The sequence below is a fragment of the Protopterus annectens genome, chromosome 8.part0, assembly GCF_019279795.1.
Source record: "Protopterus annectens isolate FY-2018-M chromosome 8.part0, PAN1.0, whole genome shotgun sequence".
In the NCBI taxonomy this organism is placed as follows: Eukaryota; Metazoa; Chordata; order Ceratodontiformes; family Protopteridae; genus Protopterus; species Protopterus annectens.
The window spans coordinates 778,392,581-778,410,080 of record NC_056741.1 but is presented as its reverse complement, the minus strand read 5'-3'; the positions used below and the strand labels follow the sequence as shown (position 1 = coordinate 778,410,080).

Genomic DNA, 17,500 nt, shown 5'->3' with positions numbered 1-17,500 from the left:
TAGTCCCCAATAAAAACAGTAATTATTATTTTAATGTATAAGTATTATCTCATGATATTTTCATTGCTTCATTGATAATTATTCAAGTTGTTTCCAAATGTATATATTTTTTCTTGTTTGCCTTAACTAATAATGCATTTCTTCTATTCCTCACAAGTGGCTATGCATTTAAAAGAATATAAATGTTCTTATTTCAGTGACAGTAGCTGATACAGCTTTCCCAACATTCTGAATTTCTAAGTCAACTACATAACATTTTAATGTACTGAGCACTGTGTCAATAGATTTAATTTTGTATTTTTTGCTGTATATAGAGTGTATGTGTGTGTGTGTGTGTATACACACACACACACAGAGTTTGGCTTGAAGGATGGTCATTTGACCAGTACAGCTACACAATTAACAGGAAATAAATATCAAAAATCTTACATGATAGACTAGTGGTATGGTGATGTGAACTGAAGTGAAAAGTATGCCCTCTTTAAAGTCTATGCATTTAGATATGTTTGTGTGTAGAGACAGACACGGATATGCACACATTTGTGCGTCATGTTAGAATAAAATATGTTTTGAATAGTGCAAGATTAATTCATTAGAGAGTTTTTTATGTTTATGCTGAACTTCATGCGTTCTTGCATCTTTAGCAGTTATATTTCCTATTACTTTAGCAGGATAGATTTATTCAGTTTTCAGGCTGTAAATGCAATCCATGCAACACTAAACAGTTTGCCAACTTTTCTTTACTTTTTATTAGTTTAAGGGCTGCCTTAATGAGAACTGGACTCAGTAGATTGTGGCATGGTACACAAGCAATGTGTAAGCAAGACATTTACATGTTTTATTAGAATTGGATATCACTTGCATTGCCAAAGTGTTATATTTAGTTTCAGTCAGTGATAAAACAAGTTACTGCAGAAGTGCCGGACTTGTACTCTCAGAAATAGTGTGCATTATTAAGTTGAATATTACTGTACCTCTTGTGTTGGATTTGCATGTTAGCAGGTCACATCTTCCCTTCTGTAATACATCTGCTGCATCAGCCTCAGTTAAGGAAGTACAGTGTCACTAACCTACAGAATTACCTGTTGCTGATTAGATTCTTATTATCCAACCTGCAGCACACATGGGCAGTGCCAGTTTACTTGCATTACCAGTACACTTTCATATATTACAGCAGGCTCCCCCTTATCTGGCCTGTCTTTAAGCAGCCATCAAATTTCTGCCATAGCCATAGCAAAAGACAACAGAGAAGAACAACACGTTTGCTTTCTCTGGGCTAAATAATGGCAGACATTTGAGTTTCAGACTTCATATTCATTAGAAAAATGCATAACAAGAAACATCCTGTTATTTTAGCTGATTTACAACCTATAAATGCCATTTTGTATGCTTTTTCTGATTAACCAGCCTTTTGTTTATCCACCCTAAGGTCTGGTCAAAGCGAGATGGGATAAGAGGGAGTTTGCTGTGAACCACACTCATTCTATATTGTGTACTTATTATAGTTACTTGTGTGTATCATATGATTGTATGTTTATATCTTTGAATGTATAGTAAACAGAACACCATGTTCTTTAAATACTGATATTTTGAGAAAAAATTTGTCAAAATGGATTAAGTGCAGTTAATGCTAATTGGCAAATAGTATTGTTTGCCTTCAACTTATATTGGTTGTATAGTATATTGTACATAAAATTAGGTAGATTCTGTTACTGTAGTCAATGTACAAACTTTAACAAGGGCTTGCATACCTGAAAACTAGCATATTATTCCAAAAATCTGCATCTAAATCTAGCAGCTTGCTTCTCGTTCAGTTATTTCTATCAAAATAAATATTCCTGTTCTTTAAATACTTTAGATCTTTTATAAATTCACTTCTGGTACTAGAAGAGATTCTTCCAATAGCTAGCTTTACTATCCTTGTCAGCACTAGCCATGCTGAAGTCACCATTTTAAGCTGCTAATGAAAAGGTTTAGTCGAACATTGCAGTCTCATGAAGATAATGATCTTGCAGCAGCTTTGTGATGAGCTTTTTAAGTTTATTTCTTGCAACATATGAATCTTACTGTTTCCATAGTTGCAGGGGCTTGTAATAGTTCAGCCCATCTTCAGCCCTGCCCTTAGTCATATCATGTTAATGGCTATTTAAAACAAAGAAAAGTTCAGCCATTTGTCGTTTACTAGGCTTAACAGTGTATTTTTCCTTTTTGTAATCACTTACTTACATCTATTGTTTTCCTTTAAGTATCACATATAAAGTTAAAAATTATTCCTCTTTTGCTGAGAAGTTGAGTTTGAGTAGCAGTTCTCAAATGCCAGTTGTGTATTATATTTATAACAAGACACTGGAATGGAAATAGAATTTTGACAAAAGCCATGTCATCGATGTGCTTTCTTTTTGTTGGTAGACTGAATGTGCTCAGTTGCTAAAACTGATGAACCTTGGTTTCATCATATTTATTTCTGTACCCTCATGTACAAATTAGTATGTTTGTACATTAAAGTCATATAGTTTCAGTAGATATTTGTAGGTCTTTATGTGGTTTCATTAACATCCCATATTTGTAAGACTGTTTGCAAAACATGGGAGTTTTGTTTTCTTTTTTGCCTTTATATGAAGCTCTGATTAGCACTAATATTTATTTATTTTTGCATTATATGCAAAGTTCATCTGAACTAAATATGCATTTAACACACAGATTTAACTTTATTTTAATATAATAGTTAAAAGATGCTAGGCTAACAAAATGTATATGTTGTAATTTGAAGAGTAAGCAGTAGTCTTTTTCCTTGTGGTTTTTAATTAATTTGCATACGACTGTGAAACAGCAGGCAGACTAATGTTCCTGTATGAGCTTTAACAACTTTTTTTTTAAACATCTGACTGTGAATGGCTGATAAGAGTTGTTGCTCATTCACAACGTTGTTGTGTTCAGCTTTTTCTTATTATCATTCCTTTTTTTCTGCCTGAACTGTACTTAAAACAGCATTTATATTCTTGAACCAAGAGCTGTCAGAAGTTTCTGTAGCTAAACGTGTAGTACAATGTACCAGCAGAGCCCATATGGTGCAGTGCTTCTTATAATCCGTATGGTCTTACAGAGGGAGATCTCATTATGTTGCGTGTGTGTGTGTCAATGGTGTTGTTGGCATTAATGCCATTCAAGTCAAGTCTTTCCATTTAGTCATTCCCAGACTTTGTCACTACAGTCTTCTAAAGCATAATTTTTAATTCCATCTTTACATTCTGCCAGCTTTATTATAAGTAAATGTTTAAGCTCAGGAGTTTTTGCATTTTTTTCTGCAGTGATTCTTTAGTTTGATTGTTGGTGCAAAATACAGTAGAACAAAATGCTTCCAGATCTTTTTATTAAACTTAAATATTTTTCTTTTATGTACATTCACAGGAAGTGCTGCAAACTGTGCCAAAGTTCTGTTTCCCTTTTGACATCGAAAGGTATTGTGCAATAAATTTATTTAAAAATGTTCGCATGTGCGTTGTAATATTACAGGAAAGTAACTGAAATGTTCTAGGTACATGACCCCTCATTATTTTTCCCGCTAAGACATACACTCATCTGGATAAATATTTAAAAAAACATGCTTTAAAGGGGGTTGTTGTAATGTAATTGTGTCATCTGGTCATATTTTAAATTAATTGGCATTTAACAAAAAACAGATATGTTTATGGTTTAAAATTATGTTAAATAATAACAGTTTGTTGTCCTGTGATTTCAATCCATTTCATTTACTGACTGCAGATATTGTAACATATTTCAGTCTCTGCTTGCATTCACTTTTCTTTAGTGGTTGTGGTAAATAGTTTACTTTCTGTATTTCATGTTTACAAAAGTGAAAATGTTTTTAAATTTTTTGGACTGCCTTACCTCTCCTCATTAGGTACATACTACTACTGCCATCCAGTGGGCAACTTTTTCTGTTGTACAGAGGTGTGTGTATACTATATGTATGTATTATGTACATGTATGTATTATGTACATGTATGTATATGTGTGTTTGGTACATATACATATATACGTATACAAATATATACACACAAACACATACTCTATGTATTTTATATATATATATATATATATATATATATATATATATATATATCTATGGGTTCACTATAGAATCTCGAAATACTGAAATCCTGAATTTCAGTATTTCGAAATTCTGTAGCCAAAAGCTTTAACTCGCGAAACCCCAGAAGCATGAAATTAAAAATCCTGAAGTTCAGGGATTTTAAAATAGCGCTTCTGGTGTTGCGGTGTATGAATGGATAGGTGTAAGTTCAGGTAAGTGTGTTGGTTAGGGGCTTTAGTGTATGTTAGTGTGTGTTGTGGCTGTGATGTGTGTGCGCAAGGGGCTATGAAATGTGTGGGTGTGAGTTACCTTTGTGTGTGATTGTGCGATCTTGGAGTTAGTATATATATATATATATAAGTAGGAGGGGTGTGGGGGCGCAAGGGGGCTTGCCCCCCTGCTTGTCTGTAGTGTAGGATTGTATTTTTGATTGTGGGGGGGACATTGTGTGTATTTGTGTGGTGTATTTGTAGTGTAGGTTCGCGATTTTAAATTTCGCATTTCTGGGGTTTTGGGATTTAAGGCTTTCGGCTATAGAATTTCGAAATACTGAAATTGAGTTCAGTATTCGAGATTCTATAGTGAACCCATATATATATATATATATATATATATATATATATATATATATATGTGTGTGTGTGTGTGTGTGTGTGTGTGTGTGTGTGTGTGTGTGTGTGTGTGTGTGTGTGTGTGTGTATATATATATATATATATATATATATGTATATATATATATATATATATATATATATATATATATATATATATATATATCTATAGAGAGAGAGAGAGAGAGTGTGTGTATGTGGGGGTGTATGTATGTGCGTGTGTGTGCAGAAGTCATTGCACCAGAATTTGGAGCATTGGATTCTGTCAGTCAGTTGTGGTGTAATGAAAAGCTGTGTCAAATAAAATCCCTTTATATGAGGTCACAGAGCAAAGAGGAGCTAAGGGTAACATACTAAGACTTAAAGGGAAGGGAATGTGGGGCAAGACAAACTGTGAGCATGGCATTTTTGTTCAGTCTTCCAAAGTCCACATTTGCATCTATGATGATTGAATTAACTTTTCAAACCAAAAAATGGGATCTGATGTTATTAACTTTGAATTTTGGATGAGGTGTAATAGTAATGCTACCAGTCTTTCCTTTTGACTCTATAAGCAGCTATAGAAGATTGTGAAGTCCTTATGAATGAAAGAAGGTGTTCCTGATTCTACTTTACAAAGGTTTGAGTATGGAAGATGAAAACAGCAGATCGTCTAACTTCAGTAGTTGAAAGACTGATAGAATGGTGTATAATTAAATGAGTTAAGTAGTACTGGAGCAATGGCAGAGGGGATCTAAGGCAGCATAGATTGATGGCAGTTAAGGTCATGCCAGACTTACAACTCTGTATTGCCAAGGTATCAGATGAGAGAGAGCCTGCAGAAATGGCATAAATATGTTTTCAGCATCGGAGTTTATATATCCTCTGTTAAGATGAATGCAAGCTCTATTAGGAAGTTTATCTTTATTATCCTTTAGGTTTGATGCTGTATGTATTATGCATGCTTAGCTGATACAGCTTTTATAAGCTGTCTGATGCCCACCACTTTTCATCATGCCTCACTCGTCTCTCATTGCGCAGGTTTTCTTTGCTGCGTTGCTGGTTTAATCAAACTAAAACTGTTCCATGTTACTTTTGAACACAAATGTAGCCTGCTTTGAGTACAAAATTGCTCTAAACTGAATTTTAATCCTTATTTATGTCCTGTTTTTACATTTTCCACCTTGCCTTTCTGTAGATCAATATGCAATCCAAGGGCTTGCACAAGTGTATAAATACTGAGCACATGTGGGCCTGACTGCCATTTTGTAGTAAGCAGTTGAGATGTAATGTATGTATGTATATAAAGTTTGTCTGTTAACTAGTTAATTCATATTTTATGATGTTGCTGTCCATTCTTATATTTCTGTCTATTAAAGCATCTAAAGAAAAACCCCAGCCTTCTTGTTTTATGTGTTAGAGACGAATGAGTGACATGGTGTCAGAAGTGGCATGTCTAAAGGACTTAGTGCCAGAAGCTGCATTTCTAAAAGGACATGGAATTAGAAGAAGCATACCGAAGGGGCATGAGGTCAGAAGCAGCTTGGGTAAAATGACTAGAGGCTCTTGTTTAGATGCTGGTAGAATATGTAGGAGTGGATCATCCTAAATGTGCAAAACTTCACAAAACAGGTCAGAAACAAATTTTGTGTATTAAAACTTGCTCAGCACTGTTTCTTTCCGCATAATATGAAACGGGGCATACAGAACTTTCTAAATAATTTTTGCATAAACAGATATGTACGATATTGAAAAAATATTCAAATTACTACAAAAATGTTTGAAATAAAGTCTGAATTGCATAAAACCAATAAAATAAGGGGAAACAACCGCATTCCACTAAGCATATGTATTTCATATTAAACAAAGTTAACCAAGTTATCTGAAGTATATGAAGTTTTTGCATGTTTGTGCAGTGTTACAGTAAAGCTATTTTGCAAAGTACAGCCATTACAGCACATATTTCAGAGAGTACAGCCATTAGAGGGCACATTTCACAAGGGATATTTCGCAAAGTACAGCCATTACAGAGCATATTTTGCTAAGTACAGTATTTCAGAGTTTATTGTGCATTTGAGTATTGCTACAAGCTCACAGAACTGTTCATTCATACATAATTACAAGGCCATATTTTCAATTAGTTTGTGTATACTTTGTGGACATGGCACATGGATTTAGAAAACCCAGAGCATTTGTGTTTGACAGTAATATTGTTGTGAACTGGAGAGTGAGCAAGAGTATGACATTTTCATACAAGCTGCATTTTCTGATAAAGATGACCATACAAAGGCATTTATTCTACTTAATTTAGCTGGGTCAGAAGCCATCGAACGGGAATGCTCATTTGCGTATACACCTGCTATTTTTACAGGAGAGGGGGAAGCCATCATATTGTTGTACCGGCTGAGTCAAGGGGGAGGACCCAGAATGCTGAAAACATAAATTTAGAGAAAGGTGTAACCCCCAGACAAATGTTATAATGGAAAGACACTTATTTTACACAAGGGATCAAAAGCCTGGTGAAACTGCAGCATATATAACTGATCTGAGAAACAAAGCTAAAACGTGCGGATTTGGTGACTTAAGGAATGAGTTGATAAAAGACAGACTTGTGTGTGGTAGAAAAGATGATACTGTGAGAAAGATTTTGCTTCCTGACAGTGATTTAACTTTGAATAAGGCCATTGAGATTTGTCAGATATACAAACTCACAGAAAAGCATACAAATATGCTTACAGATGAGGGCAGCTGCAGAGGGCACAGTGATAGCGATTGTGTTAATGGTATGCAGCACATTATTAAAAAGCCTAAGTACATGGCAGCTGTAACCCCTGCAGCACTCACTGGTAAACACCAGAACTTTCTAGCAAATTCCAGACTTTGCACAGTTTCAGTGAAGCATAAGAGTGAGTCAGCAAACTCAAAGCATGGGCCCCAACTTAGTTTCATTGCCAACTGTCGTAATTGTGGTGGAAGTCATGAATCTGAAAAGGAGAAACGTTTAGCTTTTGGTCAACAATGCCACAGATGCAATAAATGGAATAATTTCAAAAGATTTTGTAAATCAAAAGGCCCACATTCTTTTATTAAAAGGGAACATTTTAAGGAACAAGTTGATCAGTTAGTGGCAAGGCTTCTCTTTATGTTGATGGAGTGCAAGTGCTTCATGAAATGGTCAATGCAGTAGATTTCAGGGCAAAGAATAAAGTATTTTGTACTGTTCGGAAAAATGGCAAACCCATAGAGCTCAAGGTATATACAGGTTCTAAGTGCAATGTTATGTCAACAGAAACATTTGCCAGAATATGTAAAGGTGAAAGGCTAGATTTGGCAAGGTGTGCAAAGCATGTTGCTTATGGAGGTGAAGAAATTCAAACTGAATCCTCAGTAGTGCTTTCATGTTACTCTGTTGGAAGAAACTATGACTTGCGATTTTTTGTGGTCAAGAAGCACGTCCAGTCATTATTTGGGCTCAGAGACAGTTTGAAATTGGGACTCCTTTCATTTAATAAGAAAGTCCACTATGTTAGCTTAAAAGACCACTACTCTAATCTTGCCAATACATGTTTTCTAACAATGCTGATGTTTTAAAGACAAACTAGGCAGACTTCCAGTTGTGTAGTCCAGGAAGTTAGACCCAGAGGTCAGTAAAGTTATCTGGCCAGCCCGAAAAGTTCCATTAACCATGCAGGATAGTCATATCCGAGTTAGATAAAATGGTGTGACAAGGTGTGATTTGTCCAGTTGAAACTCCATCTGAATGGGCATCTTCCATGATGGTAGCTCATAGAAAAAGCTCAGATGACATCAGAATATGTATTGACTCATGAGATTTGAATAAAGCATTAAAAAGACCTAATCATCCAGTGCGCACAGTTGAAGTAGCAGCCTTGATGTCAAATGCCACTATTTTTATCTGTCTTGGATGCAGAGAGTTCATTTTGGCAAATTATCATTGCTGACTACATTCAGTACTCCATTTGACAGGTACAGATTTTTGAGAATGCCGTTTGGGATAAATTCTCCAAGTGAATACTTTCAACGAGCAATGGAGCAAATTTTTTCTATGTATCCTTGTGCTATATAGTAGACGACTTACTGGTAGGAGGTCATGATGAAGCAGAGCATGACAGAAACCTCAGAAAAGTTCTGGAAAGGGCACATCAAGTAAATCAGTGCACAGAAATGCAAGTTCAAGGTACACAAAGTTACTTATGTTGGTCATTTATTTACAAGTACTGACTTATGACCAGACCCTTCAAAACAAACAGCCATTCTTGAGATGCCAGCACCAGACAGTGTTCAAGGCCTGCAAAATTTTCTTGGTATGGTCAACTACCTAGGCAAGTTCATTCCAGATTTGAGCTAGCTGTCAGCACCACTCAGAGAGCTGACCCGTAAAGATGTATCCTGGTCTTGGTTAGAGCAACACCAAAGAGCATTTGAAGTCCTGAAACAGAGAATTCCTATTCCACCAACACTGAGCTACTATGATGTTCACAAACCAGTAACACTTTCCTGTGATGCTTCAAAATTTGAACTAGGTGCACTGTACTAGAGGATCAACCTGTTGCCTATGCATTGAGAACCCTTGGCCAAACTGAGATGCAATATGACCAGATCGAGAAAAAGTTTTTGGCGATTGTGTTCACATGTTCGAAGTTCCATGATTATGTTTGTGGTAAACCTATCCAGATCAAAACGGACCAGTGACCATTGTTCACTATGTTGAGAAAGCTTATCCATTCAGCTCCAGCCAGACTGCAATGTATGATGCTGAGATTGCAAAAGTACAATTTCTGTCTGGTCTATAAGAAAGGCAAACTTCCTTATCTTGCTGATGCATTGTCCAGTTCACCCAGAAGTATCACTGATCAGAATGACAATGAAAGTTGTTAATCGATTGATTTTGAAGTCATGGAATTGAGACATTTTTCTTCCATACGTCTTGTTGACCTGAGAGATCACACAGCCACAGATCCAATTTTAAAAAGGCTCAACTACTTTATCAATCATGGATGGCTGACAAAGCAATCTAGTTTACCTCAAGAAGTGCACCCTTATTTTCCATACAGAGATAAGATTTTGGCTGACAAACGGTATCATTATGAAAGGCCCGAAAGTAATTGTTCCAAAGTCCTTGCAACAAGAGTACATTACTGTCTTGCATTGTAGTCACCCAAGAGTCGATTCTACCAAAAGAAGGGTGAGAGACCTAGTATTTTGGCCTTTTATGTCACAAGACATGAAGAGAGCACTTTTATCTTGTTCAGTGTGTAATAGTACTAAGCCACATCAACAGAATTAACCAGTTCATCTTAATCAAATTCAGGAACTACCTTGATCGACAGAAGCCACAGACATGTTCAAGTGGAATGGTCGACATTATTTGGTATTAGTAAACTCTTACTCCAGTTGGTTAGATTGAGCTGCTTCCCAACCTAGCATCCAGTACTATCACTACTAAGAAGAAACATCATTTTGCAGTCTATGGTAGTCCACACAGTTATTTTTGACAGTGGTACACAATTTACAAATCAAAATTTCAAAAGACTTGCTGAAGAATGGGACTTTACTCATGTCACAAATAATCCATAGTGCGTGCAGTCAAATGGTTTGGCAGAACACACAGTGCAAAGTGCAAAGCAGTTACTAGAGAAGTCAAGATGAGATAATAGTGATGTATTCCTGAATCTCTTGAATCTCAGAAATATTCCTTATGGTAAACACGTTAGTTCACCAGCTCACAGACTTCTGCCGAGGCAAACCAGAACCACATTACCAATTAGTAGTCAGTTGTTGGTTCCATGTGTCAAAAACAACAGAAGAGTAAAAGCGAATCTGTTGAAGAAATAATTAACCCAGAAGTCCTACTAAAATTTGACCAGCAAACTGCTCAATCCATTACGAGAGGGAGAAGTGGTAAGGATGCAAACATCCAAAGGTTGTGATCAGATTGGTGTCATGAAGAATGTTGGTCCAGAACCGAGATCATAGATTGAGGAATCAGAAGGAGCAATTTTTAGTAGGAATCAGAAGCATTTGAGACCAGTATCCAAGCCTATACCACAGCACATAGCCTATGAGAGACAGACTATCTCAGAGTGAGTTGTCTGATGTTACAATTCCAGAGGAAATCCCAGAGGACATTCCCATTCCTATGATGAATCCAGAATTTCCTGATACAAGTTGTGCAGCGCAGACTGTTCCTGTTGCTAAACTTGGTTCAGATTGTTATGTTATGAGATATGATCGAATCTCTAAACCCTGTAGCAGATACGAAGCAACTTGGACATGAGCATTGTGTTTTGTTTCTGATGTATATAGTGATGCATGTATAACTCTGATATTGTTTTAACAAAGGGCAGTCTTTTTAAGAGGGTGGCTGTAGCTCAATATGTGTGTATATAACTTTAAGAAGCTATCAAGGGCTTGCACAAGTGTATAAATACTGAGCACGTAGGAGCCTGACTGCTATTTTGTAGTAAGCAGTTGAGATGTAAGCATGTATGTCTATAAGGTCTGTCTGTTAACTAGTTTGTTAATATTTTATGATGCTGTTATCCATCCAGATGTTTTTCTGTGTATTAAAGCATCTAAAGAAAAACCCCAGCCTTCTTGTTATAAGTGTTAAGAGACAAACGAGTGACACTTTCCTTTCTGCTATTATTTTAAGTCAGAAGATGAGGCTAGGCCCTGTCCATTTCTTTGATGTATCCTCTCCATTTTTCTGTGTGTCTGTGCTTGGGCCATTTTGCCTAGCTAAAGGCAAACAGTTAGCCTTTATTACTTAGGAGAATCACACATCTTACTGTGTACTTTCTCTGTATGTTTCATTGAAGTTGCATACCTTAGGTAAAGAAAATGCTGTAGGCCTTTTTGGTTTCTCAGGCTATTCAACAAACTAGTCAGCCTTTGAGCTCCATTTTACAAGTGGAGGTAGAACATGGTAAAACAATGTCTTCTATAACACAATTAAAGAAAATATTATTGTTAATGAAGCGAGTTTTCTTTGTGATGCAGTACCAGTTACCATTGTGCCTCCATCAGATTTTACCTCCTCTTCTGCTGGTCAAGAGAAGTGTTGACCACAGTTAGTGGTTAATAGATTTCATTCTACAAGAGATTCAGTAAAAATCCCTTCAGTAACAGTTCTTTAGCCTATGTCTTCATCTTTTCCACCTTTAAAGGCACAACTTGTCCAGTTTACGTCTGAAACTCATTGTTACTTTAGATTATCTCTTGTTGTAGTATAACCAGCTATGATAAACTGGTGAAAATTCTTCTTAAACTTGAGGCCAGACAATTCAAAGCCAACATCCTCTGTTGTTTGTCTTTCTGAGATACATGAAATGTTCCTTCTGAAGCTATTTTCTTCCCTTCCAGTGTTCCTCTTATTGCTCTGATGCCTGCTCCAGTAGCTCTAGATTTTCTTTTCTGATATTCACTCCTCTAATGAACTTTAGTGTGAAATAGATTCTTCCTGTGCAATTTTACCTGGTTTTAGTTATGCCAGCATCCATTTACATTACACTGGTGCCATTTTTTTTCATATACCCCTTGCATACTTCAACTGACATGAGTTCCTGTCTCTGGGCTTTTTGGCCCCAACACACACTTTCTATGACTCTTGTAGTCTCGGCTTCAGTTTTTCCAGTGCCTTTGACCCCAGTGCCAGCTCAGATGTAAACTGTTTTGAAAGCATAACCACAAACAACTATGAAAAGAAATCAGGCCGAAGCCGTAAAAACAACGCCAGTTCCTTTTTTGAAAATTTAATACAGCTTAGCGCCTCGGCATAATAGCCTTCAATGAACATAAATTACAGAACACACCCACTCATATAAATATCCCAATCAATTAAACAATCATGTTAAATTAATCAATTATATATATAAAAAGTTTTAAAGGTACCATGTACTATATAATACAATATGTATAAAAAAACTACATACATTTAGAGAATCACAATAAACTTTTCCAATTCATTTCTAAATTTAGACCATTAGGTGACATAGTATTATATTTTAATATATAGATAGCTTCCTTATACAGTAAAATGTTTTTTATTAATCTATCGTCACCTTTTTTAACTAATACTTTTTCAAGAACACAACATTCAAAAACATCTACGTTACCACTATGTACTTCTATAAAATGAGAAGCAATTGGACTTTCTAATATACCTCTTTTTATATCCCTAATATGTTCTTGCATTCTCGTTTTGAATTTTCTTTTTGTTTCTCCTATATAAAAAAGCTTACACGGACATTTAATACAGTAAATAATACCTACAGAATTACACGAAAAAACATTATTTGGTTTATACATAATATCATTAATTTTATCAAAATATGGCCTTACATATTTACATATACTACATTTATTACAAGCAAAAGTACCATATGTTTGTATATTATGATAAACTTGACTATTAGGAAAAATATAATAATCCTTAATTAATTTATCTGATAGATTTTGTCCTCTCTTAAAAGGCTATTTTTGGAATATTAGGAAAAAGTTTACAAAGATTTCTATCAGATACCAAAATTTCCAAAATATTTAATAATTTTCCAAATTTTATTACTAAAAATATTGTATGTAGTAACAAAATAGATATCTTTAATTTCTTGATCAGAATTTCTTAAGCTATCATTTTTTATATTAATACTGTCAATGTTATTAATATGGTAAAATTATCATCTTCTTTATTCTTATTATTTCCTAAATGATAAACTTTATTGTTATTATTATTATATAATAGTTTATCAATGGACATATTCAATAATTCCATACTATAACCTCTTTTTAAAAACATATTAATACAGTCATAAATATTTTTCTAGGTCTATTTCATTATTGCATAATCTTGATAATCTAATAATTTCTCCATATGGTAAAAGACAATGTATGTGGAGGATGACAACTATTTCCATTAAAATTGATTTCCATCAGAAAATTCTACACTGTTGTCAGAATCTTTTTACCTACTTCTCCTTGTAGTAAAATATCCAAATAATGGATTTTATTCCCAAATTGTAAACCATCAAAATGTAAATTGAATCTATTATTATTTAAATCTGAAAAAAATTCATGAACATGTTCAACACCACCACTACAAAGAAAAATGAGATCATCTATGTAGCGGTAGTAATAAAGTACATGATTTTAAAGAATTCATTAGTATACACATATTCCAATTCATATTTACCCATAAATGACCATACATGGGAATAAAAATGCCCCATAGCTGTTCCTTTAATTTGATGGTAAACAATTTCATTAAAACTAAAAAAATTATTTGATAAACAAAAAGAAGTTAGATCTATAATGAAATGAGTAGCAGGACTATCTCCTAGAAAATAATGTAAAGACTGTAGACCATCTGAATGTTTAATATTTGTGTATAAAACTGACTACATCAATACTTATCCAAAACATATTATCTGTCCAAATAACTTCACTAATCTTATTAATAAAATCAAAAGAGTCTAGATATAAGACTCTAATTTTTGTACATGTGGTAGCAGATGATTATGTATAACAATGCCTATATTCGACAAAATAATTACTAGCTGAAACTATAGGTGACCAGGCGGATCTATCATATTTTTGTGTAATTTTGGAAGGCAGTAAAAAGTGGCCAAATTACAGTTATCTACACAAAATTTTCTATCCATATCTTGTTTAGAAAAATATCCTAACCTAACACCTTTATTCAATAAGTGTGTATATTCTTTCATTGCATTAAGATAACTATCAAGGTTACTAACTTCATAGGTTAAAGAATCATTAAGGTGTGACATACACATATTAAGATATTGCCTATGATTAAGTAATACTACTTTATTACTTTTGTCAGATTTTTTAATAACTATATCATGTCTATCAACAAGATTTTTCAAAGCATTCCATTCATTTTTTGTCATATTGTATTTCTGATATTTTTTATTTATTGAATTCATGACTTCTTGAATGGAAAAATGTACCATTTCAGAAAATTGAATAATTGTAGAATTATTGTAAGAAGGAATAAACTTACTATGGAAATCAATACCATCTATATTAAGTAAAGAATATCCTTGTGAATATGTACATAATGATAAATCATCCGACAAACAAGAATAATAACTATCTATACTGGTATCACTGTCATCATTTCCATTATAAAATTCAACTTTATCTGTTGGAAATACTTTATCATGAGAAAATGACATTTCAAATGAAGTTTTCTAATGAATTTAAAAATATCCTGTTTAAGCAAAATAATGTCGAGGTATGACAGTAGGGACAAATTTTAGCCCTAAATTAAGTACAGACATTTCATCATTGGATAAATCACAACCAAATATTAACTACATTAAAGATGGTAGAATCTGTGTTACTAAAGTCAGTTCCATCTACTTCTCTTGTATACTTGTTTAAAATTGTCCTTCACCCGATGAAAGAACCTGTTTCAAAACTTTCTTTTATTTCCTCTCTTGGAATTATTGCTTTCATTCGAGAAAGTGTTGCTGATGAGCTGCTGGATCTATAGCAGCTGGAAGAGGAGGAAAATCATTGTAGTCAATTTCTGAATCTGTAGTTTGCCCATAACCTTCAGAAGATGCAAATGAAACTGAAAGTTGTTTTTTATTAGATTTTTTCTGTTTAGTTAAAGGGCCAAAAGATTTAGCGTTTCAAAGCGCCGACCATTATCATAGTCTTTAATGTCCCTTTTTAATTTTTGTTGATTTATATTGAATTTGTTCATTTTCATATTTATTCAGATTTTCTTTTAAACCAACAAAAATGTCATTAACCTTGACTGAACCTATATCTGCCAGTAACCTAGAGTGAAAAGAATGCAGTTGTGTTTGTAATTTCTGTAACAGTAACTGTTCTCTGTCCACAAGTATTTACCCATTCCATTGCTTGATTGTGAGCCGCAGAAAGCCAGCGGTCTTTAAATATTAGATCATCTTTATCAGCATTGTCAAATGGTGTTGCGGAGCTTTGAAAGCCCTTAAACCCGAGGGGAAATGTCAAGTTCTAAATATCTGTTGAGACCCAATAAATTAAAATGACAACGTGTCTCACGAAATAATAACTTTTCAAATTCCTTTATAGTATCTTGTATCTCCTGTGAAAACATTGCAGCATTAGTACGCCCTCCCCATGAACCAAAGGATTAATAAATTTCTGTTGTCTTTCATAGATTAAATTTGATATATAATCTGAGGTTACATTACCGTTAGCTCTTAAAGTCTCTCCTAAATTTAATTGTTGACCATTAATAGGAGCTGACATGGATTTGTTACCTTGTAAAACTTCAGAGATAACGAAAAGCCTGGAACTTCCATGTGTGTTTCATTCTATTGGTAACCTCAGATACGGTGTGTTTTCAGGAAACAACACTTGTGTATTCATAGAAACTTCGGTCTTACTGCGCATCAGGTACCGTTATGCGTCACAGGAGCTGGAATCAGGATCCCTACAGAACAACCATTTGTTTCAAAGCAAATTGGCGTTTATTGTACCCTCATTAGTATCGCTTGTATCCGAAATAAAGCCATCAACTGGAGAATTAAAATTCTCTCTAAAGACTCTCGAGTGTTCATTAAGAACTAGTATCCATATTGACAAAACCACAAACAACTATGAAAAGAAATCAGGGCGAGCAGTAAAAACAACGCCAGTTCCTTTTTGAAAATTTAATACAGCTTAGCCTCGGCATAATAGCCTTCAATGAACATAAATTACAGAACACACCCACTCATATAAATATCCCAATCAATTAAACAATCATGTTAAATTAATCAATTATGTATATAAAAAAGTTTTAAAGATACCATGTACTATATAATACAATATGTATAAAAAATCTACATACATTTAGAGAATCACAATAAACTTTTCCAATTCATTTCTAAATTTAGACCATTAGGTGACATAGTATTGTATTTTAATATATAAATAGCTTCCTTATACAATAAAATGTTTTTATTAATCTATCGTCACCTTTTTAACTAATACTTTTCAAGAACACAACATGCAAAAACATCTACGCTACCACTATGTACTGCTATAAAATGAGAAGCAATTGGACTTTCTAATATAGCTCTTTTATATCCCTAATATGTTTCTTGCATTCTCGTTTTGAATTTTCTTTTGTTTCTCCTATAAAAAAAACACGGACATTTAATACAGTAAATAATACCTACAGAATTACACGAAAGAAAAAACATTATTTGGTTTATACATATTATCATTAATTTTATCAAAATATGGCCTTACATATTTACATATACTACATTTATTACAAGCAAAAGTACCATATGTTTGTATATTATGATAAACTTGACTATTAGGAAAAATATAATAAGCCTTAATTAATTTATCTGATAGATTTTGTCCTCTCTTAAAGGCTATTTTGGAATATTAGGAAAAAGTTTACAAAGATTTCTATCAGATACCAAAAATTTCAAAAATATTTAATAATTTTCCAAATTTTATTACTAAAAAATATTGTATGTAGTAACAAAATAGATATCTTTAATTTCTTGATCAGAATTTCTTAGCTATCATTTTTATATTAATACTGTCAATGTTATTAACATATGGTAAAAATTATCATCTTCTTTATTCTTATTATTTCCTAAATGATAAACTTTATTGTTATTATTATTATATAATAGTTTATCAATGGACATATTCAATAATTCCATACTATAACCTCTTTTAAAAACATATTAATACAGTCATAAATATTTTTTCTAGGTCTATTTTCATTATTGCATAATCTTGATAATCTAATAATTTCTCCATATGGTAAAGA

General features: G+C 33.7%; 1 protein-coding gene across 2 annotated transcripts in view; it reads left to right on the top strand.

The window, feature by feature from the left end:
- Positions 1–17,500, top strand: part of DENND1B (DENN domain containing 1B) — a 3,525,330-nt gene that overhangs the window by 1,633,797 nt on the left and 1,874,033 nt on the right. For both annotated transcript variants that reach the window (XM_044080248.1, XM_044080247.1), the window contains exon 4: positions 3,409–3,458. In XM_044080248.1, coding sequence (XP_043936183.1) covers positions 3,409–3,458 — 50 coding nt within the window. The remainder of the gene's footprint in view (positions 1–3,408; positions 3,459–17,500) is intronic.